The 26,230-nt window shown below is 42.7% G+C and overlaps 2 protein-coding genes across 5 annotated transcripts; both read left to right on the plus strand.

Annotated features, from left to right (window-relative positions):
- The first annotated feature begins 2,835 nt into the window (after positions 1-2,835).
- Positions 2,836-11,965, plus strand: LOC120540115 (B-cell receptor CD22-like). Of its 4 annotated transcripts, none has more exons than XM_039770607.1 (9): positions 2,836-2,891; positions 4,850-5,215; positions 6,384-6,641; positions 7,487-7,753; positions 8,184-8,450; positions 9,024-9,290; positions 9,936-10,202; positions 10,756-11,022; positions 11,772-11,965. In XM_039770607.1, the coding sequence occupies exons 1-9, from the start codon at positions 2,837-2,839 to the stop codon at positions 11,936-11,938; spliced, it is 2,181 nt and encodes a 726-aa protein (XP_039626541.1). In that variant the 5' UTR covers position 2,836; the 3' UTR covers positions 11,939-11,965. The 4 variants fall into 4 exon arrangements, with proteins under 4 accessions (XP_039626541.1, XP_039626544.1, XP_039626542.1 ...); XM_039770608.1 differs by lacking the exon at positions 2,836-2,891 and adding an exon at positions 3,379-3,604; XM_039770609.1 differs by lacking the exon at positions 2,836-2,891 and adding an exon at positions 3,379-3,498.
- On the plus strand, positions 11,960-24,366 carry LOC120540116 (sialoadhesin-like). The gene is made up of 7 exons (XM_039770611.1): positions 11,960-12,040; positions 13,120-13,386; positions 14,806-14,961; positions 16,779-17,036; positions 19,962-20,055; positions 21,521-21,529; positions 24,067-24,366. The coding sequence occupies exons 2-7, from the start codon at positions 13,140-13,142 to the stop codon at positions 24,137-24,139; spliced, it is 837 nt and encodes a 278-aa protein (XP_039626545.1). The 5' UTR covers positions 11,960-12,040; positions 13,120-13,139; the 3' UTR covers positions 24,140-24,366.
- Positions 24,367-26,230: the final 1,864 nt, after the last annotated feature.

Raw genomic sequence — 26,230 nt, forward strand, 5'->3', positions numbered from 1 at the left:
CTTTTATACACGACTTGGGAATTCTTCCAGTACTGGGAAGCAGCCCATGGGAAGCCCTTCCAGGTCAGGTGGAAATTCCACAAAATAGGAAGAGGTTTGTTCAGCAGGAACCTCTGGTGGCACCCAGGGACTCCAACAGGGCTGCCTTTTGAGACTACAGGTCCCATGATACCCTACGGAAGTCCAAACTGGGAGCCGACCGGAGGAGCACTGTCATCTGCTATGTTAAACTGTCCCAGTCCAGTCATTTCAACCAAGCTGCCCCAACTGGGATAGGAATCATTAACATCCACTGAATTGGCAGGACATCTCACCACAAAATCTCTAAAACGTGATTGAGAAGCTCAGTGCAGAGAACCTTGATGGCAGGTGTGAGGAGACTCCAAGAGTCTGGCAGTAGGAATGGCAATCCCGCCGTTTCATTGAGTTCAGGTGTAAATGTTGCGTTTGTGAGATGGCGGACGGACACGGACACCGACACAGAATTCGATGGATGTTCATCTGGATGGACTTTCTTATTGGCAGCCCTGCTCTTTCTATCCGACATACCAACTCCCAGATGTCCTGTCCTTCCATTTTCTTTCTCCACATAACTGATCACCACACAATAAACGTCTTCATGCAAAGAAAATTAGCGAGATATAACAACACTGAGGGTTCGAAACGTTTACAGAACATTGAAATATCCTCGTCATAATTATGAAGAGTATAAATTAGTTAAAGGAAGTAAAGGATTTATCTGAAAAATGCATTTTATCATTAAAATGATATAAAATATAAATCTTAGGATTTTGAAAGTTCAGAGCGCCGACATATCATGAAGTTAATAATCTGCTCTGGGTGGCGATTTGCAGCCTGCAGCGCCTGCCAGCATAAGAGGAGCTCCGTTGAAGAAGCCCGTAACAATGAACAAAGGGGGCGGGGGGGGCTTTGAATACTTCAGTTACGAAACGCTAATAAATTAAACGTTAACCTTAACTAACAAATTAAAGTGGAAATTTCGAGATTAAAGTCGGAATTGTATTTATTTTTAATTACAAAATTTAAATGGACATTTGGATACTAAAGTGGAATCACGAAATAAACTGTGGGATTTAAGTGGGAATTTCAAGATTAAAATTGAAATTTTGTCTTTAATCACAAAATAAATGCCAAGATTAAAGTGGAAATTTCGAGATTATGTTAAAAGAAATGATCTTTTAATCTTGTAATATACTATGAGATGAAAGTGGAAATTTCATCTTTAATCGCAAAACAAACTGCAAGATTAAAGTGGAAATTTTGAGATTAAAGTCGAATTTTTATTTTTAATCACAAAATAAAATTTAAGACTAAAGTCGAATCATATAATAGACTATGAAATTTAAGTGGAAATTTCGAGATTAAAATTTTAATCTTTGTCTTTAATCACAGTATACGAGATTTAAGTTGAAATTTTGACTGTAATCACAAAATAGCCCCCAGATCCTAAATCTCGTCCCCGCCCCCCGTCCCCCCTCTGTGTCTCTAAGTTGTTTTTTCTTCTCGTGGCTCTAATACTCTTCAATAATTTGATGTTCTCTTTTATGTCTGTTTGTCTTTTGCGCAGCGTCTGTCTATGTTACAGCGCTTTATCATTTACGATGTCTTTTATGTACAGTATGTATCTCTACTGTATCGAGCCTTTCATACCTACCTGTACGCGATACGCTTTACTGTTCCATCTGCAGGTCTGCTGCGCTTCTTACACGTCAGTTTAAGTTAAACACGTTACTCTGAATGCAGAAATCTAAAGAGCCGCTCAGCTTGTCCACTTGACCTTCAAGGTTCTCCTTTTACTTTTTTTTTGCTATCATAGGCCAAATATAATTAGGGGGGCTTTTTAAAAAATACCTTCAATTAAGGGCCAGGATTTCTGACGAGGCGCTGCGCCTTTCTGCGTACAAGACGATGATATTTGTCTGAAACACACTAATGAACACCGTGAACGTCAGAGCACAAATGACATGATGTTTTTATAGGTGATAAGGTACTAATGGGAGAATGTTTGGCATTTGGGTTAATAACAAGCAAACTCTCATTACCTCACACTCAAGAATTTAAAGTTTTTAATGTACCGTACATGAAGTCCCCGCTAGTCCTCAGCCCATTTAAAGGCAGGTGTAGTGAAAAGGCCAACAGACTCCGGGGAGACACCTGACAGGTTTGGACACTTCGGCATCTTAAACAGAATCTGCATGTGGATTTGAAAAGGACAAACGTGACTTTTCTTTTTGTTGGAAGGAGCAATAATCATAATAATTGTCTATAATAATTTGCAGGTAGAAAAATTATTCCTTTCTATTATTTTGCTTTTTTTTTTCAGATATACTGTGATGAATACTGTGGGGTTTGATAAAGGAAAGTATGACATTGAGCCGTGCTTTGAACTGTAGAAGCGTGTTAAACCTTGGATGGATGAATATGTCTAATAGATAGATAGATAGATAGATAGATAGATAGATAGATAGATAGATAGATAGATAGATAGATACTTCAGTTCTGATTCATTTCCAGCAGAATCAACTATCGATCCATTTATTAAAATCTAATTGGAGGACTGAAGAAGATCCCGGGGTCTTGTGCCCGATCTTATATTTCACTCTTCGTTTTTGGTTAACTTTCTTCTGTTTATGCCAAACACTCAGATTGATTAAATGCATGTTGGAAGCCACATTGTGTAATGATGTCTGATGAATCATCATCATCATCATCATCATCATCAGAGAGTACAGTCCACAATGCCATATTGTTTTGTTTTGTATTCACACTTTTATTTCCAATTTCTTGATTGTATTGCAGGTTCACACGAGACGATATGCCCTCAAAAAGAAACATTTGGTTTTTGACGACTGCAGTTGTCTTTGTAGCTGGTAATTAATATTTAATATGTGCTTTGTTGGCTTATAAAGACCTCACGCCTCTGCAGGAGGACACCTTTTGTAGTTCTACAGACAAAACAAGCCAGTGTCACCAGAATAATGACAGCAGATCAAGGACCAGTTGACATTTCGGATAATTCGGGGCAAAATCAGCAGGGTGAAACGATCTCTCGCAGAGTACAAATGAACAGCCTGATTCTGTACAGACCCATTATTTAGAGTAGAGTTCGCTGTTAAGAGATTAACTAATGCTGACGATGCTACTGGGCTGAAGGTGTTGCTGCTAAATGACTTCGGAACCTGGGCTCACATCGTACTACTGTCGCCATGCCGAGTCTGCATTGCTCACTTTCTGTAGCCGAACAGGTCCCGTTATATAGAGACTCACTGTGCGCGCTCATGCACATACCTGCCTTAAAGTGAGCATGCGTGAAGTGTAGGAGGCGCCGCGATGTCAGCTCCATGCCACACGGTCTCGGAGTTAAGTGGTCTCCGATCCTGCACTCGGTAAAGAGCACTATACAAAAATAAATTAAATTGAAATCGACTGAAATGTGAATGAACGAATGAATACATGAATATGACGACTTGGCTTCAGGTACACGACAAGTAAAAGAGCACAAGATAAAGAAAATCATTCATGAGACGATGCCATTCTTAACTAAATCCTCGGTGCTGAGCCGCGTGCAAAAGATGCAAAAATGGTAATTAGCAGATCTTAGATATTTATTCTGATAAATAATTTCCGATTATGTAATTCATCACCTTTCTCACTCATACCTGCATGTTTGCATTTTCCATTACTACAGCATACTGTACTTACTATTTAATTGTTTAACTTAATAACTCTGTTTATCAACCATCTCGTTATTAAACGTTGTCATTTCTGTAATAAAAACGTTTCAGCTGTTCATAACATTTTCTAAATTAAGACACGCGCTCACACTCGTTTCTAATGTTCGATACGTTACATGTCGGAGTTGACGTATTCATGGATCAAATCAATACTACAATCTTATATATATGAATACAAAAATCCCTGCATATCTGGCATCTAATAAAGAAAGTAAGAAACGAACTCGGCACGTGAGACTCGAGTGCAGCGACGATGACAACAAACACCGCTTGGCCGACATTTGAACCTCCGCGAGTTAAGAGCAGTAGAGAAATCTCGATAAGTTCATTTCCGTCTTACATCTGCGATTTTTTTTGTCACCGATTTTTAGTTTCCCTTTCCTAATTACGTTTTATGTTTGACCGTGTGCATAATGACGTCTTCGGTGTGACGAGACGGTGTTAACAATGCTGTAAAGAGAACACAGTGAAAGAAAGAAAGAAAGAAAGAAAGAAAGAAAGAAAGAAAGAAAGAAAGAAAGAAATTTATTATAAGCATTTCATGTGTTTAGTTTATTTTCCCTACTCTCTCGTATGTACGTCCGTGGTGTATTCGGCAGTTACAGACACTCAGGCTAATTAGAACAAATGAAGCTAATGATTATTTCGTATTTGTACAAGTCTTACCGTGTAACACTTCTTCAAATATAATTCTTTAGAAACAGATATTAAATACATAAAGTCATTCGCTACATCCGGAACTTCGCAAACTGGTCCGATAAAATAAACATCAGAGTGAATTACCGCACCGCACACTGCCCGTCCACTACACCAAAAAGCTTACCTTTGAACACTAACAGTAATAATAATAATAATAATAATAATAATAATAATACATTTTACTTGTATAACGCCTTTTGGTGATGTGACGTGCCGCTACTTCTAAAACCACTACTACTACATTTATTTATATAGCGCCTTCTGGTGGTATGCTGCGTTTTACTAACATCTATAACTACTACTACTACTACTACTACTACTACTACTACTAATAATAATAATAATAATAATAATAATAATAATAATAATAATAATAATAATAAATGTCTTTTTAGCATCTGCACAGCACATGAAAGCTACGTACCTGCAAATGGAGATATGCGCCTTGATGAGCTCCTCTCTGGTCATTAACTGCACCTACGAGTACCCAGACGGCCTCCCCATCGTAGCAGAGAAGTGGACGATGGATTCGGAGCAGGACGGCGGCCAGAAAGACGTGACGGTCTACGACACCGAGGAGAGCAAAGTGAGCCCGGCATTCCAGCACCGCGCCGTCTACATGGGGAGCAACAACAGCGTCTGCTCACTGAGGATCCGCGACGTGACGAGCAGCGACCGGGGGCGCTACCGATTCCGCTTTGAGTCGATCGAGGAGAGAAACAGGTGGACGCAGGTGCCTGATGTGGTGGTAGATGTCGCAGGTAAGGAATTCTCTACTTTGAGCACGGAGACAGGCGTGAGGCACGAGTTTCGTTGAATTCGAGTGGTTCTTCCACGCTTAGTTAGGTTCTTTGCGGGTCCGATGTTTCGTATGGAGGCGGTGCAGGTGGGCCATTGAACTACGCCTCAGAAGCGCATTGGCGTCATTTACGTTTAAACGAGGGTCCATAGCGCCGAGGCCTGATTATTTAATTTTCGGAAGATGTACTGTAGTTTACCACAAACAGCTTACAAGATCAGCAAGATTGGTTCCTACTAAACGTTTGTACATGCGCAGTATTTTTAAAGTTGGCCCAGGCAGGTTCGGTCATACCGTGTAAGCAGATATGCTGATGCCGAAAATGAGCGTTTCAAGTCACATTATACGACTTCTAATCGGAGGGGGGGTGGTCAAACCTGACGATTTAACTTGAGAGATTTCGTCGCATGAGGATGTCAGATTACACAGCGCAGGGATGACAAATTCTAGCGCAGTGCCCCCAATACGTTTTCTTGCTGTCAAGTGTGGAGGCTCGTGAGTTTAGTTGGGCTCTCCTCCGGGAATGCCAGTTGTTCTGACACATATGTTAGGTTAACGGCTTTTTGTTTTGTCGCTTTGTTTCCTAATTGGCTCTTCAAACATTTTTGCTTGTATTTTGTACACACTACAGTTGCGGAATAAATCTGTCCGTAAAAGAATGCATGTAGGATTACGTCAGTGATGTTTTAAAGGTTCTAAAATGTTTTAAAAGCACGTTTTATTAACTGACAAAAAACTGGCAATTTAAACAGTTTTCACAAAGCAACACACGTGCTAATTTCGTGTTTCACAAGTTCGTCGGTTACACTTCATTTAGCAAGTGCATCGAACTCTGAGCATTGTGCGCTCCTTACTTCTGAACATCTGAAGTGGTGATATTGATTAGATTGAGCAAATCTCGCGACAATACAATAAAGAGCCGTCAGGCCAATCGAGCGCACATTCGGGCATTTTGCGCTTCTAACGCTGGGATTCCTAAACTGAGCTCTCAAATGAAGAAGGTGAAGAGTCTGAAGAATTGAGCAGGAAGCGCCAGGACATTTACAGGTGCGAGCATAAACTCGACCGCTAGTGCCATTGTTTCATAGTCACTAACGTATGATTATTTATTTATTTATTTATTTTCCTAGAGTCAATCAAGGCTGATATTGTGACCTCATCAGCCTCCTTAATCAAAGAAGGGGACAGAGTCGCGTTGGTTTGCAGTTCAAGCTGCAGCCTGGACCAAGTGCCACTGGTCTGGTATAAAGATGGAAAAGAAGAGTCGGGAAGAAGAAGCAACGTGCTGTCCTTTGATCAGATCTCTTACACCGACGCTGGAGTTTATTTCTGCGCAGACGTTGACAATCGAGAGGTCCGCTCTCAGGAAGTGTCGCTGGAGGTGCTCTGTAAGTCACGCGTCTGGTTTTAAGGAAGTCATTTTAGTCACCTTACAGAAATCATTTGTACAGGAGGAAATCAGGATTAAATTGACGGAGTGCGGGGATTATTTGGGTTTTAGTTCATATTGAAAAATCTGAGCTGCGCTTTAAGCCCCACAGACCCGATTGGAGGGGAGGCTATTAGAGGGGAAAGGCGGAGATTTAGTCTGAAATTTAAATATGAAACTGATGTACCCTCATGAGCTGTCCCGGGATGAAAGGAGAAAAAAGGAGTTACATGGCTGTATGAGGATATTAGATAGATAAAGGCACTATATGATAGATAGATAGATGCACTTTATAAAAGATAGATCTGCGGTTGGCTGGCGCCCTGCCCAGGGTTTTTTTCCTGCCTTGCGCCCTGGGTTGGCTGGGATTGGCTCCAGCAGATCCTCTCGTTAGGATATAGCGGGTTGGATAATAGATAGATAGATAGATAGATAGATAGATAGATAAAGTCACTATATAATGGATAGATAGATAGAGACACTATATAGTAGATAGATAGAGGCGCTATGTAAGACAGGCAGACGTTTTCCGATTTCTGGACGCGGTTGATTTTTTTTGCGCAGCAGAGTCAAATTCATTCACAGCGCAGCTCAAACGCAGAGCAAATACTGTAGTTTAAACAACCCCCTTATTTATTAAAACATCCATCCATTTTCTACACCCTCTCTATCGTAATCAAGATCAGCGGGGAGCTGGAGCCAACCCCAGTATACTTATAAGTATTACAATAAAAAACTCATTTCTGTTTAATTATGTGCTGTGCTGTTATTCGTCATTTTACTTTGAACGTCATTTCGTTTTAGATGCGCCGAAGGAGACGGTCGCGTCAGTAAATCCAGGACACGTCATCCTGGAGGGGACGCCATTACACCTGAGTTGCAGCTCTAAAGCGAACCCCCCGTGTAACTACAGCTGGTATAAAGAAAACGGGGGCGTCAGCATTGGAAGAGGGTCTGAGCAGAAGCTGAGAATCGAGACAGCGACCTCCAGTGACAGTGGGGTGTATTACTGCCAGGCGACAAACGGACACGGACAGGAGACGTCCAGAGGAGTGACGGTGGACGTGACGTGTAGGTTCAATGTGGACACAGTTTTTTTTACATTTTTTGTTAGCATTAACGTTTTCAGTCTCGATGGATGTCAAGTAGATGTTTATCTGTCTGTATGTATCGGATAACAGATGCATAGACATTTAGGAAAGGCATTATATATGAATATGAGTCTGTAAAAAGGTGCTTTCTGAATAAACACGCATGTCCTCCTGACTCTTGCTCGTCATCCAGTCACAGAATGAGCGTCAACTCAGTAGCGGCTTTGGGATTTTCTTGTGTTTCCTCATTAATTCAATAAACAAACAGCTTGCTTTTAGAATAAGACTGGCGCTTTTAAACTAGAAACGTAAGCCACCTTATGGGCTGCACGTTACGTGCATGTTTGTGATAATCACCTCATCATGTGGTCATTCGCCATACTAACTATAAATTCTGTCTACAATTTCAGATGCGCCGAGGAGGACACAGGTCAACTCGAGTATCACTGGAGTCTTATTAGAAGGGACATCAGTGACATTGACTTGTATGGCCGACGCAAACCCAGATGGCACCTACGCCTGGTTTAAGGTGAACGGAGACTCAGCTGTGGCAAAGGCGACGGGACAGAGCTGGAACTTCACTGCAGTGACCCCTAGTGACGGAGGAGTGTATTACTGTGAGGCACGAAACCGACATGGAGCGGAGAAATCGAAACGTGTGACTCTGGACGTGCAGTGTAAGTGTGCAAATACGGAAAAGAAGAGAAGAGAAACGAGGGAATAAGAGATTAGTAGACAGGGAGAGGTTATGACATAAGACTTGTATTTTAACAGATATGAAAAGCCTTATACTATTAATAGATACAAAAGACACTATATTCTAGGTAGATAAGATACTGTATATGCATTTCTAATTTGATGGAGACTTTGTTTCGTTAAAATGGGCAGAATATAAAAGTACTATATAAATAATTTATATAATAGGCACTGTAATTTAAGAAGATACGTAGATAACTTTGTAATATCGATAGACAGGTAATATGTAAGCAATATGAAATAAATTCAAAGTCAGAATAAGCAAATCTGTCATCCGCTTGATGTTGCTGCGATTACAGGCAGAACGTTAAATCAGTGGTGGGTTTGGTTAAGTTTTAGGAGATTGAAGTAAAGTAATAAATCAAAAGCTTGGTTTAAGAATATATTATAGTGTTACAATTAAAAAGCATATAATAAGTCATACAGTATGTGCAAGTGCACCTTATCTTACGGCCACACGCTGTACTAATTCTGAATTCTGTCTGGGATTTCAGATGCGCCAAAGAACACGATGGTCACCTCAAGTGACTCTGGACTTCTATTAGAAGGGACATCAGTGACATTGACTTGTATGGCCGACGCAAACCCAAATGGCACCTACGCCTGGTTTAAGGTGAACGGAGACTCAGCTGTGGAGAAGGCGACGGGACAGAGCTGGAACTTCACTGCAGTGACCCCTAGTGACGGCGGAGTGTATTACTGTGAGGCACGAAACCGACATGGAGCGGAGAAATCGAAACGCGTGACTCTGGACGTGCAGTGTAAGTGTGCAAATACGGAAAAGATGAGAAGAGACACGAGGGAATGATAGATTAGTAGACAGGGAGAGCTTTAGGATTGTAAAATAGAGATTGCATTAAAACAGTTACATGAAAAGCACTTTACAGTTAATGTATGGATGTAAAAGGCGCTATATTCTAGGTACATAAAATTGACACATTTGTGATATGCAGGGAGACCTTCAGGAATATAATATAGGGATTTAATCAAAACAGTCACAATTTAAAAATGCTACATGCGTATAATTACTAGACATAGCATTCCCTGTAAGGATTATATATATATATATATATATATATATATATATATATATATATATATATATATATATATATAGGCAGATAGAATATAAGCGATATGAAAAACATTCAAAGTCAGAGTAAGCAAACATGTCGACTGTTTTCACCTGATAAAACGATCCTCTGATAACAGAGAGAACTCTAAATCCGTGGTGAGTTTGGACACATTTTCAGCTTCTGAAATAATACAACAAACAGCCGGATTTAAGAATGCATCGGGTGATGTTACACGGGAAACAAATGCGATCTGCAAATTCACATTTGTGTTAATCACATCACCTTACAGCCATGTCCGGTACTAATTATGAATTCTCTCTGGGATTTCAGATGTGCCAAAGAACACAACGGCCACCTCAAGTGTCTCTGAGCTTTTATTAGAAGGGACATCAGTGACATTGACTTGTATGGCCGACTCAAACCCAGATGGCACCTACACCTGGTTTAAGGTGAACGGAGACTCAGCTGTGGAGAAGGCGACGGGACAGAGCTGGAACTTCACTGCAGTGACCCCTAGTGACGGCGGAGTGTATTACTGTGAGGCACGAAACCAACATGGAGCGGAGAAATCGAAACGCGTGACTCTGGACGTGCAGTGTAAGTGTGCAAATACGGAAAAGATGAGAAGAGACACGAAGGAATAAGAGATTAGTAGACAGGGAGAGCTTTAGGATTGTAATGTAGAGATGGCATTAAAACAGTTACATGAAAAGCACTTTAGAGTTAATGTATGGATATAAAAGGCGCTATATTCTAGGTACATAAAATTGATACATTTGTGATATGCAGGGAGACTTTGTTTTATTAAAATGGGCAGAATATAAAAGTGCTTTATAAATTATAGCGATAACAGGCACTATAATCTCAGTACACAGGTAATATGTAAGCAATATGAAAAACATTCAAAGTCAGAGTAAGCAAACTTGTCATCCGCTTGATGTTGCTGCGATCACAGACAGAACATTAAATCAGTGTTGAGTTTGGTTAAGTTTTAAGCGTCTGAAGTAAAGTAATAAATCAAACAGCTTGGTTTATGAGTGTGCGTGGTGTTACAATTAAAAAGCATATAATAAGTCATACAGTATGTGCAAGTGCTCCTTATCTTACGGCCACACGCTGTACTAATTCTGAATTCTGTCTACAATTTCAGATGCGCCAAAGAACACGACGGTCACCTCAAGTGTCTCTGGACTTTTGTTAGAAGGGACATCAGTGACGTTGACTTGTATGTCCGACGCAAACCCAGATGGCACCTTCGCCTGGTTTAAGGTGAACGGAGACTCAGCTGTGGAGAAGGCGACGGGACAGAGCTGGAACTTCACTGCAGTGACCCCTAGTGACGGCGGAGTGTATTACTGTGAGGCACGAAACCAACATGGAGCGGAGAAATCGAAACGTGTGACTCTGGACGTGCAGTGTAAGTGTGCAAATACGGAAAAGATGAGAAAATACATTCGGGAATGAGAGATTATTAATTTTTTAATGAGTTAATTGATTAATAGATTGATTATTAATAGCAGACAGGGAGACTTTCAAGAATCTGTTTATGTATTTATTTCAATAAACACATGCAGGCTGGGAAATAGAGAATAAAACAGGCAGCGGTGTATTGTCACACAAGTACAGAATAAAGTGAAATATTTACTAGCAAGTAAAAGCAACATGTCAAACAGGCGCCATACATGAAGAAAAAGACGCTTTATAGAATTTGAAGACATGAAAGGCACTTTAGAAATATTAATTTAAATATATAGGAATGGCACTGTGTATTAAGTCAATGGTCATGAAAGGCACTATATAACAGTCACGTCAAACAGACACCATATTTGAATGTAACTGGCACTTTATAAACGTTCTAAATATGAAAGGCACTTTTAAAGAATGCGGAATCGCATATTTCAGAATGAAACTATAAAATAAATCAGCAGATATGAAAGGCACTATATAATACAGGCAAACACACTTCAAAGTCACTGCATAAGTGCGGAGAGCGCTTTGAGTAGTGAGAAACACACTATATAAATGTAAAGAATTATTATTATAAGCTAAGTAGATTAAAACTAGAAAATAAATTGAAACAACAGCAATGGTAATGAAGCCGAGTCCTGCAATGCCCTTCGATGTTTTGCTTTTTCTTTATTTATGAAGTTTTAACTTTCTTTTCAGATTCTCCAAAGAAGTCCGTCATGCCCGTCAGCCTCTCTGTCGGCGTGTTAGAAGGAAGTTCGATGATGCTGCTCTGCGGACCCACCACCATCCCTGATCCCAGCGGCTCCTCGTGGTTTCACCTCACCGGCCGTGGTGTGTCCAGGAGGGCAGACGCAACGCCTTGACCCTCACATCAGTGACCCCTGCTGACAGCGGCCTGTATTACTGCACAAGGAGCGGTGGGCACACGGCCGCCAACTCGACAGCTCTGGTTCTGGACGTGCAGTGTACGTGTGCCCAGTGTTCACATTATCAACGGGGTCTCTCAGTCTTTAGTGTTGATTCACTCGCTCACTCATTCACTGGAGGCCATGTCACATTACACGACTTTTCTAACGATTTTCAGTCATAGGCATTATTCATATAACCTTAGCGAGTTGGGTACAGTTGGACGCCCGTCACTTTCAGTTGTGCCGTCCACGAGTCACCTGACAAAATCAAAGCCGTAGGGGCGGAGCCTGTCAACCAATGAGTGCTCAGCTGGAAATAAAGTGTGCAGCAATGAGGGATAAGGAAGGCTCACAAATGGAAGAGAGGCTCGTCTGTCTGATGTCTCAGGTTTTACATCCCACGACATGAAAGAAGACAGGAAATGAAGGGCAGAGACTGTGTCTGTAAACCCTGTAAGTCGCCATGTCTGTAAACCCTTCTCATGGGCACCGACCCTTACTGAGCTCACGATACGTCGCAAATGTAAAACTCTGCTTGAAGTCGTCGGTCAGTCATTCATGTTGACACCCCATGTGACACACCGGCAATGAGATCAGCAAGTGCGGTCACCAGATATGACGTCCCCTCTGACTAGAAGTCGTGTAACGTGACGTCTGCCCTACTCACTCACTCAGAAACCTCATACAATGAAAGAAGAGCATTAAAAACGATTTAAACTCAGAGCAACTAAAGGGCAGTTCATTGATTACCAAAGAGCAACAGATGGCTGACTTTTTGATGGTTTCTTCATTACGGGTGGCACAGTGGTGGTGCTGCCATGCAATAAGCCAAATGGGGTTCATGCCCTGGGGGCTCCCAGTGTAGAGTTTATATGTCCTCCCCTTCTCTGCATGGGTTTCCTCCAAATGCTCCGGTTGCCCCCCACAGACTAGAGACACCCAGTTTAGGTGGATTTGGGGCATCACCTCGGCCCCAGTGTGCGTCTGTTCACCCTGTGATGGACTGGCACCCTTTCTAGGGATTGTGCCAAATGCTTGCTGTGTGAGGCTACAGTCTCCCCACAGGACCCTGTCCTGTAGAAACTGGGTTGAAAATGGATGGCTTCTTTGTATCAAACTGTCTCTTTTTATTGCAGATGCTCCAAAGAACACAGTGATGTCCATGGATCCTGGTGGCAGCATACTAGAAGGGGACACGGTCACTCTGTCCTGCTCATCCATGGCCAATCCATTAAGCAGCTACAATTGGTATCAAGTGAAGGGAGCCGCCATCATAAAGAGAGGATCTGGGCAGAACCTGACCCTTGCCACAGTGACCCCTAGTGATGGTGGGACGTATTACTGTGAAGCTGCTAACCAGCATGGAGGGGAGACGTCGCCAGCCAGGAATGTGACTGTGCTGGGTAAGCGATGGCGTGACATGAAATTCAGTCTGTGGGACAAACTGCAGGTCATCATGTGACACAAACACACACACACAGCTGGCCACTTAAGGTTTAACCCTTTGACTGCCATGCTGGTACCCACTGAGTGGGGATTCTGTCAGGATGCCATTACAGTCCGTCCCCATCTGTGTTGGTCAGTTTGGATCAATACTGACATTCTTGTGATTACTCATTTGACATAATTTCATTGGAGAACATCCTGGGTTTCAAGTTTTTAAAATGTGTTTATTAATGGATTTGTATTTAAATTGTTTTATTATAATCTTTGTATGGCACTTTCGCCAATGGAAGATGTTTTTAAATTTGCTTTAAATATTTTTTGACTTGCTTCTCCTCCACGTTCTCTTGCCTATTCCCATAACAGGTAGATAGATATGTAAAAGACACTATATAATAGAGAAATAGAATTTGGTATAGTAGGCAGGATAGATAGATAGATAGATAGATGTGAAAGGCACTATATAATAGATAGATAGATGTGAAAGGCACTATATAATAGATAGATATGGAAGACACTATATAATAGAGAAATAGAATTTGGTATAGTAGGCAGGATAGATAGATAGTGTAGATGGCAGGTTTAGATAGATAGATTGATAGATAGATAGATGTGAAAGGCACTATATAATAGATAGATGTATGTGAAAGGCACTATATAACAGATAGTTTCATTAATATAGCGCTCTTCTAGACACTCAAAGCACTTTACGTACACAGTGGTGAGCCACCTCAACTGCCACCAATGTGCCCTCCACCTGGATGATGTGATGGCAGCCATACGCCCACCACTCATTAACTAAGAGGTGATGAAGAGCAGAAAGAGACAAACAGGGGATGATTAGGAGTCCAGAATGGATGAGGCCATGGTGGCCAATTTATCCAGCAAATCGTGGTACGCTCTGCTCTTTTTGCCCTCAGTTTTCTGTCTCTTCAGAAGGACAACACCAGTTTGTAGCACAGCGTACCCATCGCTGCACTGGGGCATTGGGGTCCACTCACAGACCACAGGGTAGGCGCCCCATGCTGGCCTCACCAACACCTTTTCTAACAGCACCCCGGTCTTTTCCAAGATGGTCTCCCATTCAAGTAGTGGCCGGGCCTTGAGCAGGCTTGGCTTCGGGTGGGCTGACCTGTTCTGAAGTGAAGGTGCTCATGGCTGACAAGCACAGTCGTAGCGCAGGGTGATCAGTCCTCATATTTCCTGATGCTCTCCACATTGTGTTATGTTGCACATTACAGTGAAGAGACTGAGCAGTAGAACTGAGGTACGCCATTTAGTCAAAGAGATTCAATGGAGTGATGAGCAATGAGAAGATGAATGTGCTCAGTCTGTACGTCGACTTGAAGTCTTCAGCTCTGTTTTTATTCTCCTTAAAGCTCGATCAAGTGTGCACAAAAATCTTGTCCCCAGAGAAGAGACATCTACGGGTGGTCCGCTACTTTCTCGGACACAGTCATCCCTACCCATGTGCAAGATGGCACCGAAAATACCCGACATCGACGAATGGGCCCAGCTAGTCATGGATGTGCACGGTAAGAATCTAAAATGGAGGACGCTCTAGTGGTGCTCATTACAGCGGATTCAGAGACTATTGAGACCCCTTCACTTTCTGTAGATTTAGTTTTAAAACAAGAAATTTGCCCTTTTATTTTGTTTTTGCCTATTTTTGCCATTTCACGTTTTCACTTTGTTATTATGGGTTATCGAGCACAGAAGGATGGCATCTGGCCTTATAAATCACTCGTAGACGGCTTTTGGAAAAGTCTAATTGAAAAAAAAAATAGTGACCCCCCATTCAAATGGGGAAATCTGTGGAAGAATAATAAGAAGAAGAAGACGGTCACATGTAGAATTATAGGCATAAATGGCAATAAAGTGTGCAGCAAGTGAAGGGTCCTGAATGCATTCTGAATCCACCGTACATTCATTTTAAAAGTGCACGTCAAGCGAAGAAATTCTTTTATATGCTTCATTTGTACACCAGCTTCTGTGAAAGAAAAGGAAGGAACAGTAAAAATTAACATAAAGAGGGTCTTCCATTCTGTGCACCTCATAACTCTCTAATCAAAATTGAATGAACACCAGTTTCACTCACCAGTTCATACTGGCTGAGATACGTAACAGAATGAGGTCAAAGGCTTGGCTTATTCTGAGCTCACATGCTGTATCCTGTTTTCCCAGTTCTTTTAAACCTTAAGTGTTATTAAAGTTTCTTTTCTCACATTTCCAGCAGAAGTTGATTAAAACATTCACCTTAAAAAGGATAAGTTGCTATGTCTCTTTCATTCCAACAGATGGCACATCACGGACACTAACACTGCTTTTACAGATCCTGTCTTTGCCCAGGTTTAGGCCTCACCACTGTAGGCCCCAGTGAAGACCTTCTCAATCCCATACCATATGGCATATAACAGAGACATGTGCATTGCTTTCATCACTCCAACAGATGGCACATCACAATCATTTGTAGTACTGCATTTTATGACTAGATATGTTTGTGATGCGTCATCTGTTGAAGTGGCAAATGCAATGCATCTTATTACTACAAGTGTTACAAAATACATTCTAACAGATGGTGCACTGCAAATTTTAACGCCGAGGTCTACGTTGATTATTTGGATTTCAACCTGCCTAGATGGGGAGCACAGCTAGTTATAAAATAATGGGTTTATATAATAAGAAGTTCATATTTTTAATTTTGCACATTACCCGATGTGGGTACCAGGGGAGCTCCAGCTGCCCCAACCCCGGCACGGACAGCCAGAGACACGAGTTCTGCTCAGCACAAGTTTATTTACGAAGCACATCTTCCTCGCTCCCCACAACAGCACCAAATGCAGTGCCTTCCTCTTCTTCTCTCCTTGTCGTCCGCCTCCACTCCTCCTCTTGGCAAGCTTCATCCCTCTTCCACCCGACTCTGGCTCTCTGAATGGAGTGAGGTGGCCCCTTTTGAGCAGACCCTAGGAGTGTTCCTGGTGGCTCATTAATCACCCCCAGGTGTGGTGAAAGCCCCCACAGAACCCAACAGGGCTGTGCCACAGTCCATCTCCCAGCATGCCCTGCGGGAGTCCATGGTGTTAGAGCTGCCCAAGAGGGCTGCCCCCTAACACCCTGGAGGTGGTAGTGCCTTGCAGATGCCCTCTCCCCTGGTCCTTCCATCCAGCTGGCATCCCGGCAGGTTAATGGCACCACGTACTGATGATTTTCTTTACAGGTCCTTCATTAACATGGCACCACAGGGAGATTTCATTTGGCATTTAGATTCTAAGAAGGGAAGCTGTCGACCTGAGGTGCTCGTAGAAGGTCCCATTAAGTAACATGTTTTTTTCAACAGAGCCTCTTTTTCCAGATGTCCCTCACGTCACAGTTGATCCACCGGGCCGCCTCACAGAGGGCTCGTCGGTGACTCTGAGCTGCCAGTCCAAAGACAGCCTGCCCAGCCTTTACTCCTGGTTTCATGTCGACGGAGTCTCCCTCTCCAACAGAGGGTCTGGGCAGAACCTGACCATCAGGCCGGTGGCCATCCGTGACAACGGGGCTTACTTCTGTGAGATGACCAACAAGAACGGAGCTGAGAATTCAACAGCCGTGACCCTGCAAGTACACCGTAAGAATATTGTAATCATTCAGATAAAAATATTTATTTAGTTTAAATGACTAAAACCTTTTAAAACGTTTTAGTAATGCTCAGCTTTGTTTTTCACTGGACTGCAGGAGTCACTCTGATGTCTGCTCCACTCGTTAGTTGTTATTAATAATTAAAAGAGCAAACTCCACAGAAAAAGGTGAATTATTAGAGAAATGTAAGAAGGAGAGTTGTTTGGTTATGTTAAAATGTAAAAAAAAGAAAAGGATCGTTGCCGTCGTCTCCTCACAGCAGTGATTGAAGTGTCTTATGCAGACGTGAGTCCAACCAGGACTGCCTGAGTAACCGGGGCGGAAGAGGCGGGGCTTCCAGATAAGAGGTGGAAGTGATGTCACAGTTCATCCGCTCATTGACCGTTTGATTTGAGGGTAAAAGAGGAGAAGGAGTAAGTGACAGCGCCATCCTGTGGCTCAGAGTGGATTTACAGGTCCTACTCACACGCGTCTGACAAAAGGGATGAACTCGTCTCGATGCCTTAGAAGATCTTTATTTAGTCCTTTCAATTCTTTGATTTAATTTGTTTGACTCTGAATTTTCAACTGTTTTAGGACTTTGACGACAGATCTTCTTGTCTCCTGGTTTAGACCTTTGGCCCATTCTTTGATTTTTCAAGTCAGTATAATTAAAGAGCTACATTCTGTTTTGTGAGGTATAAAGTAAAATGCAACAATAAAAGGTTAAAGGAGAATAACACAAAAATAGTTGTGAATTAGTTATGGTTTACAGAGAATGTTGTCCCTGGCTTAAGTAGTAAGTTTTCTTTTAATGTTGTAATGGACAGCAGGGGTGGACTGACATCCGGGCCAGGAAATCCTCAAACCCTTTTCTGGCAGGTCAGGTGGTCCAGTGGGTGGACAGCCTCCAAAGATTGTATGCTTCTCCAACCAGTATGCCTATCCATGTGTCTGCAGAGCATGCTGGGAGTTGCAGTCCCAGGGGGCAGCCCTGCTGGGCTCTGCGGGTGCCAACAGGGGTGGCTGCAGGGGAGGGCTGTCCCTACATTCTAGAGTGCTTCCTCCTTGATACTGGATGTACTCCCGGGTCCAGCATAAATAGGGTCACCTCTGTTCACTTGGGGATTCGGTAGAGGAGTGGGACAAAGCTCACCTCGGAGGAATGGAGGAAGAGGAGAGAAGTTGTGGACTGTTGAAAGGAAGAGACCTGAGTAAGGTACTTGTAACATAAGACAACGGGACTCCACCAGAACTGTGTTTGTGTAGTAGGGTCACGGGTTTAAGGCCATCGGACACCCCTAATGGCTACAATGTCATATTTTTGAGTCCTTTTGACCATTTTGTTATTCGTTTTTGTCTTTGCTTTCTATTTGTGTCATAGTGTAGTGTTTATTATTATGCTATTCTGTATTATGTTAATCTTTGACCTTTACTTTAGTTATCCGCCCTGCTCCCTTAAAGTGGAGGCCAAGGAGGCAAGTCCACCTGTTGGTGCAGCTGTCATAATTTGACTTTTCGTTCTGTATATATATATATTTTTTTCATTTGTTTTCCTTGACCTCAAAAAATAATTCAAGTTATGTTGTAGAAGTTTTAGACCTCAGGGCATGTGATTACATTTGTTTGTCGAATGCATTTTTAATTAAATCAAGTCTTTCCACAATGCCGTTAGGCTGGATGACTAGGAGTAGATGATACAGGATGTCGTTACTGGGCAGGTAGAAAATGTTAGTGCCGTCCACATCCTGGTCTGTTCAAGTTTGTATGAACTCAACCCAAAAAGTCTCTAGCGTTATTTTTTGTGCATCATTTTGATTCCTGCTTCTAAAACTTTTTTGTTTATCTGTCCACATCAGTTTAGAACATTTGCAAATTTAGATGAGAAATGTACGGCTCATTCTTCTCCTCAATAATTCCTTCCATTAATTTTCCTGCATTGCACGTTAAGCTTAGTGGCCTACAGTTGATTGGATCTGCCCGGTCTCCCTTTTTATATAACAGGCTAATATTTGCCATTTTCCAGTCCTTCGGAATCTCTCCAGTGTGCAGTGACTTCCTAAGAATACGCGTTAAGATCGTATATTTGTACTCGTTAGCCTCCTTAAGACCTCGAGGGTAAATATCATCTGGTCCTGGTGATGTTTGTTTTAATCTGAACAGCTCTTCTCTCTCCACAATTTCCAAATCTCTCGGTACCTCCTTAATAGTCCCCGTTACCTTTAGGAGGTTATCCGCTTCCTCACATCTGAAGGCCACAGAAAAAATTTAAAGCGCTGTTTGTATTTTTGAATTCTCCTTTATTATTCCTGATGAACTTCACCTCCTCCTTGACTGGTCTTACACTCCTAAAATACTGAGAGAATCTCGTTGGCCCGTCCTTTGTCTTATCTTTAATATTCCTCTTTAACTGCATTTGACCTTACATGAATATTCAGGTTTTCAACTCTCTTCCTACACCAATGACTCAATTTTGATTTTGTATGCTGAGGTTGTTTTCTAGATTTTCGATCTCCCAGTAGCTAACCTTGGCTAGTTTATACTTTTCCTTTTCTCTTTTCTTCATTTCCTTTCAAAACTGCTGGGAGGAGGCCTGTGAAGGCCGAAGGCTGCCTGTTGAACTCTCTGCTAGGCCACACTTTGGTGAAGGACACGTCTGGCTTGTGGTTTTTTGATACCTGCACCCATTTTTGTGGCAGGAGCTCCTAACACTCGTATGTCGCTCCCTTTAAAATTTGGCTTCTACAATATAAAGTACAAGTCACAGAAAACACTAATTGGGCAATAAGACAGACACAGACTCCGACCCTCTTCTTTATTTTTGTGCTCTTCTTACAACCGTTTCCAGTGACTCTGTCCTCACACACAATAATGAACTTGTAAGCTTTTAGCAACAGTTCTCCTAAATTTCATTGACATTTTCCTTCGATTTCAGGGCATCAACCCAAAATGATTCTTTACGCACTAATGGGGACCATCGCCGTCCTAAGTATCTGCCTCTTTGGGTTATTTCTTGCATTGAAAATGAGGTAAGTGCCACGCTCTCCATTCATGGCTCTTGATATTTTCTTAATTCACTGATAGCGGCACTTTAATTCTGGCAACTCAGGTAGAGTTTCACTTTTGATGTTTATTTTAGAAAGTGTCAGTCATAGAACTGGGAACATGAAGTTGGCACCCAGTCCAGGGTTGTGTCCAAGTTCAGCTTTCTTGTCACATGCCCGCAGTACAATGAAATCCTGTACTGGTATGTCTTCTTTGAACAGTGACAGTAATGAAGCGCTGGAGTGCCACTCGCCTGTGCCCATTCTTGCCCTTTTCATGGTTCTTTCTGTTTGCTTGCTATATTTTGGAAGATGGCTCGCTGTTGTTGCACTAGATGGAATTCATTTGTGACTTTGGCAGGCTTGCCAATTTAAAAGGAGCCCCTGCAACTGGCACTGAAGCTCCTCATTTGTATGATGGAATGCCAGCTCACCCTGTTGGTGACTTGTCCCCAGGTTCATTGAACTTGCTAGCACCATCACACAGGCCCCTGGCACAGCTGTTGTTGAGTAACCTGAACTGAGGGAGCCTCTTCTGGCCTGGGCATCTGCTTTGTGGTGTTTTTTTTACCCGTTGTTTCAATGTTTAGGACTCCACTTCTTGATAACCCCACAGAGCACTTTCAGATCTTTGTAATGCTTCACAACAACATGGTGGTCCTCGTTTCCACTTCAGTCCTGTGTCTGGCCCTGAGCACTTCATTGTCAGATGCCACAACAGGGATGCTGAGTGCAGCGGTGGTGTTAAATGCTGCACTTCTGTGAGATGATTTCTCCATCATTTGTAGGCAGGTGAACCTCCTTGTGTGGAGTGGCAGATGTTTTTCTTGGTTGTCTTGCTTCACTGAATTGATATTGCAACTGGTGTTCAAGGTGTGGGTCTTGGCTTTGAGGTTCTGTCTCTTCTCCAGTCTTATCACCGCTTCTGTGTCAAAACGACTCACCTGGGGTCATTAGCAACTCACTCTGCCATACTTGTGCCAGCTCCATGAAACCAAAGCTCTCTCCACTTATGCTAATGGAACTTGGCAGTTGGAGAAGCGGTGGTGGAGCCACAGAGCTTGTGGTCCCTCTGCCATCTTCTTTCCTTTACTGATGCTTCAAATGGCACTCCAGACCCTCGATGTTAGTGTTGAGACTCACCAGCAACTTCTTAGAGTGTCGAGGTTCTTCAAGGCACTTGTTACTTTGCTCATCCCACTTCTGACACCAATGCAGTGCTGATGTTGAGTGCCAGTGGGTCCTTGGTGTTTACTTTGCACTAACTAAATGTCCCAAAGTTCCACAGGGGGAAAAAAAAGCAGTTAAGGGGTCCTTAGGGGGAACAAAGCTACATTGGTGACTTATGTTGTTGTAAAAAATTTTTGTTATGATTAAATGCAATGCAGTGGTTTTATATATTTAATGATTTCTTTCTTTCTCTCTCTTTTTGACCCCCCACTCCCTTTAGAAAGTCCAGGTAAGAACAAATATTTGCTCGTTTATCATTGATAATATTTAAAGGAGATATTTAAAGTGGACCTCTTTGATGAAGTTCATGAAGCATTCAAAACACAGAAACCATTTGACAAAAATGAGCGATTATTCAATAAAACAGGAGGTATCAAAATTTCAGGATTTGTATTGGTTATGTCTGGAAAAATGGCAGAGATAGTCACACCTGTCACAGTTATGCAGTGTTGTCACTTCAAAACAGCCCCACTTGTTGTAATGACTTCACTCCTCATATCAAGCTGTAGCGGTCCGGTGCCGCTCAGATTCACACTGTCGACGGGACGGTGGTTCATTTATTTATTTCTTTGGGTGGGGATTCCAGGAACGCACCCAGCTTTGGCCCGACCCGCACTCACTCACTTACGGACAGAGACACGAATCCACTAAATTAAATAAGTGAATGAATAATATATTAAATAGAAATGAAATATAAACAACAAAAAAACTCAGACAATCCTGCTCCCTCCCCTTCGGCGATAACAAATACGACACACAACAATAAACACTTAACGCAAATCACCCACAACAACGTCCACAAATCAGCAGTAACAGAAGAACTGGTGTGGAGTGGAAGATGACGATCCCGGGGTTCAGCTGTCAGTAAGTAACGTAACAAACAGTCCTACCGATAGTCCTGAGGGGTCCGAAGACGCACAACAACTAAACCACCACTATTCACACGACAGGCAGGCACGACACCGTCCATACATCCTTACGCCTGACGATCCAGGGTGTCAACGATATTCCACAGGACTTTAAGTTAGACGGGACAAACGGGCAAACAGAAACACAGACCACCCCGTATTGCTGCTTCGCCGGCTCCTTTTCAAGATTCCCTCCGGACCCTCTTGTCCCCAGCCACCCCTGCACCCGTTCCAGATGTCCAATCAGGGCAATACCCGCAGGGCAGCTGGGAAATGGAGTCCCTCCAGTTGAAGCAGTGCTATGAAGCTCCTTTGTTCAGAAACTCGTCCTCCGGTGTGAATTTGTTTAAAGGGTCTTAATGTGGAAAACTGCCTCCGTTTCATCGACAAAAACCTTTAAAATCCCAGGGGAAATATAATTTTACAGAAAATAATGGAATTTTACTGATGTGTTTGATGCACACAGGACTTGTCTAACTGGGGTGTTTGTTATCGAATGTGCAGTATGTAAAACTTTACTGAAGCGAGTGATTTCGATGGGACAAACATGACTGAGGTCCTTCATCTGTTGTTAATTACTTTACCTCACCTACTGGTGTATAAGACATCAGTCGTCTCTGTCACCTCCATCACAATCGGCTCCTCTGTGGTATCCTCCTTGTCACGCTTCAGGGCTCACAAACTTCCCATGAGTGACAATATCAGCAATGGAGACGTCAAGGTAATCGAGGGAGACTTCCATGTGGAAGGAGAAAGTGGACTTTGAGAATGTTGGTGTGAGCAGACGCAGACTTCAAGTTTTGTCGTGTCGGTCCCCACAGTGGCGTCACCTAACGCAGTCCTTCTCCATCTTCACCACAGCCTTACGCACGTTTGTAACCTTTAAAGCCGGTGGCCTTCACTGCCTGTCCACTCAAAGAAGTCCAGTTGGATTTTTTTTGGCTCCCTTTGGCATTTTGTTTTAACTTCAGGTTTTCTCTGAAACTAATCAGTGGTCTTGTCTGATGAGCTGCGTATGCCTAATAAGAAAGATTTACACACGTGTGGTGTTTCAGAGTGGATGGCAAACGTTTAGGAAATTATATGGAGATGCCAGCTTTTAAAATGAAAGTGGAGTTTTCACATTACTTTGTGTACATAGGTACTAAAGCCTGGTTCATGCTTAACGGCTCCATGCTGGTGCGAAGGCCCACCGGGCAGAAATGACGTCAGACACGGAGACGCGCCCCCTCGTTTATCTGGGCTCTCCTGACTACATGGTGATTCGAATACGCCAGCGCTTATCCAAAATGGCAGAAGTGAGGCAATAACGGACTCCACAATGATTCCCCTTTCTGAGACCACATAGGTGAACAGATGATGACACATTTATGGAGGAAAATTGCAAATAGCAGACAAAACAAAGCTGAATGTAACACCCGCAGTCCCTTCAGCACATTTGGTTAATGGAAGTGAATCCTTAAAGTCAGGAATACCCGACTCAAGTCCTCTTCTTGAGCGCAGACATCTTTACTGAACGGTCGTGTAACGAATTCACTTCCTCTGCTGTGAACCTGCTATGTGTACGACGTTGACCAAACACTGCCACCTACTGGCTAGGAGAAGATCGACACGAGATCAGATGGGCCATCGCGAGTATAAATGAATCCTGGTCACTTTGTGTCGTGGTCTGAGCGCACGTTTAATGTAGTAAGTAGAAATCGGGCATTTAACATGAAGAAAAAGAGAACACACGGCATAAAAAGAGCATTTTAAAATGCCTCATGCAGCCAACAAAATGATTCAAATATTTAGAAAGAGACAAATGGTTCAGTATAAAAGCAATTTTTTGATTGTTATTTTCTCTGTTGCCTCCTAGATTTTACGACCTGGAAATTAAAATGAAGTATTTCAATCACTTCACGCCAGAACGAATCCAAAGGCTTATATGACTTGGCACGGAGGCCACATGGACATGACGTGCAAGAATGGGAGCTCTGCACACGTTTGAAAGGCTTGCCGACCGTCCAAGATGAGGTTACGCGATGTTCGCTTTTATGAACGTAAATTATTTATGTGGAGAGGTAAACACATGGATCTGAAGGACTAAACATCCCCTGCTAATGGCCAGTGTGTCAAACAAACGCCGCCATTTGAAACGCTTTTCTCACCCGCTGTGCCCCCGTGTACCGTTACAGAGTCTCTTAGTTTTTGATTGGATTTGTTTGCTCCTTTATTTGCATTGCATTCTGTTTTTTGTGATTCTGTGGAATCCACCTTAATAAACAGATTAGTGTCTGTATGTCTGTGTATCTGTGTGGTTGCTATGTCTTTGTCATTCCAACCGATGGCACATCACAAACATTTATTGTAATAAAATACATTGTATTTATCGCTTCCAAAAATGGCGTATCACAACCATTAACACTGCTTTTACAAATCCCCACACCCAATGGCATATAACAGAGATATATGCATTGCCTTTGTCATTCCAACTGGTGGAGCATTATAAATATTTGTAGTAATGCATTTTATTACTACAAATGTTTGTGATGCACCATCTGTTGGAATGACAAAGGAAATACATTTTATTACAATATGCTTTCCAATCGAAGTCTGCCCAAAAAGCTCTGTTTAGGTCTCCTCTGACCATAAAATCTCCTCTCTTGGTCTTTCTTATGCTTTGTAGCAAATGCCACATGTGCTTTTATGTGGACCTCCTTAAGGAATGGCTTCTTTCTTGCTGCCCTCCCTTCATTCCCCCTGTTTTATGGAGAGCTCTTCAAATTGTGGACCCCCTGCACCTTCACTCCAGTGTCAGCCAAAGAGCATTGCAGACCCCAGAGTGTGACGGTTGGATTTTTAGTCGACGTCTTGCTCTGATGTTTAGTTTTGAGGGACCGTCTGCTCTTGTGAGAGTCGGGGTGCTGAGATGAACCCATCGCTGCTTCATTGGACCTTCAAACACTTTGATAATATTCGGTAGTCAATCTCTTTCAATGACTTTGTTTCTCATATCAGCTGAATGCTCCTTTGTCTTCATTTTTGCAGTGATTGTCCAACAAACACAATGGTCCGTACAAAGAGGACTTCTTATATCTAGAGATATAGAAGGGACTCACAAGTAGCACCTCCTTATGTATAATTATGACTGTCACTTTTGTGTCATTTGAGATTCATTTGTCATTTGTGTAAATCTGGAGCTTCAAGAGCACAGACTTTTAAATAAACAGGCAGACATGGACAGTGGAGTTGTTCTTCTTCAGTTAAATATCTACAGAAAATGCTCTATTTGAACTTTGGAAATGCATTGTGTCCCTGTGGGAATGAGTCCTGGTGTCTTACATGGCCAGGAGGCCATGAGTAAAAAAGGACAACTGGGGAGTGGAGACATTACTCTGCTGTGCCAGGAGGTGGGCACCAGAAGATGCAGCAGCTTCACCGGGTTTGGTGTCCCAGTAACCTCAGAAGAACATACCGACTGGGCTGGTGGGACAGGGACATCAGAGCAATGGGTGACTGCCACTTAAGGGTAGAGCATTGCCTTGTACACCAGGTGGCAGCATTCTGTCCAGAGATCCCTAGTATGGGCACACATGGGACAGCATGGGAGTTGTGGTTCAGCCATGCAGGGTTCTGTGGGGGCCACCAGGGGGAGCTGTGGCATACTAAAGGCACAAGTACCACTGGGGTCCTGCCTGCCCCAGAAGTGCTTCTCGGTTATGCATTGAGCACCAGAAGTACTCCTGGGTCAGGATTTAAAAACGAGCCCACCGCTCGACTCTGAGGAGTTAAGGAATTAAAGCTCAGTCGGATGGTGATGACGGAGTGGAGCAGAGACTGGCGTACGATTGGCATTGCTGCCACTAAACGTCTTTGACTGCACTTGGACTGTCGAGTGTGTAGCTGTGCCTGAGATTTGGGGTTTTACAATCGGTACAGCACAAGAGTTCACATCCAAATACTGAATGGATGAATACGTGTGCACATTTTTCTCAAGCAGAAGATGAGAGTGACTTTCAATGGTAATCAAGTACTTTTGC

The sequence above is a fragment of the Polypterus senegalus genome, chromosome 12, assembly GCF_016835505.1.
Source record: "Polypterus senegalus isolate Bchr_013 chromosome 12, ASM1683550v1, whole genome shotgun sequence".
In the NCBI taxonomy this organism is placed as follows: domain Eukaryota; kingdom Metazoa; phylum Chordata; class Cladistia; order Polypteriformes; family Polypteridae; genus Polypterus; species Polypterus senegalus.

Bases quoted from the DNA above. Each gene is read 5' to 3' on its own strand.
- LOC120540115 (XM_039770607.1), top strand. From the start codon at position 2,837: ATGCCCTCAAAAAGAAACATTTGGTTTTTGACGACTGCAGTTGTCTTT. The intron at 8,451-9,023 runs GTAAGTGTGCAA...CTGGGATTTCAG, and splicing joins TGTGACTCTGGACGTGCAGT to ATGCGCCAAAGAACACGATG. The intron at 10,203-10,755 runs GTAAGTGTGCAA...CTACAATTTCAG, and splicing joins CGTGACTCTGGACGTGCAGT to ATGCGCCAAAGAACACGACG.
- LOC120540116 (XM_039770611.1), top strand. From the start codon at position 13,140: ATGTCCATGGATCCTGGTGGCAGCATACTAGAAGGGGACACGGTCACT. The intron at 13,387-14,805 runs GTAAGCGATGGC...TTCTCCTTAAAG, and splicing joins CAGGAATGTGACTGTGCTGG to CTCGATCAAGTGTGCACAAA. The intron at 17,037-19,961 runs GTAAGAATATTG...CTTCGATTTCAG, and splicing joins CGTGACCCTGCAAGTACACC to GGCATCAACCCAAAATGATT.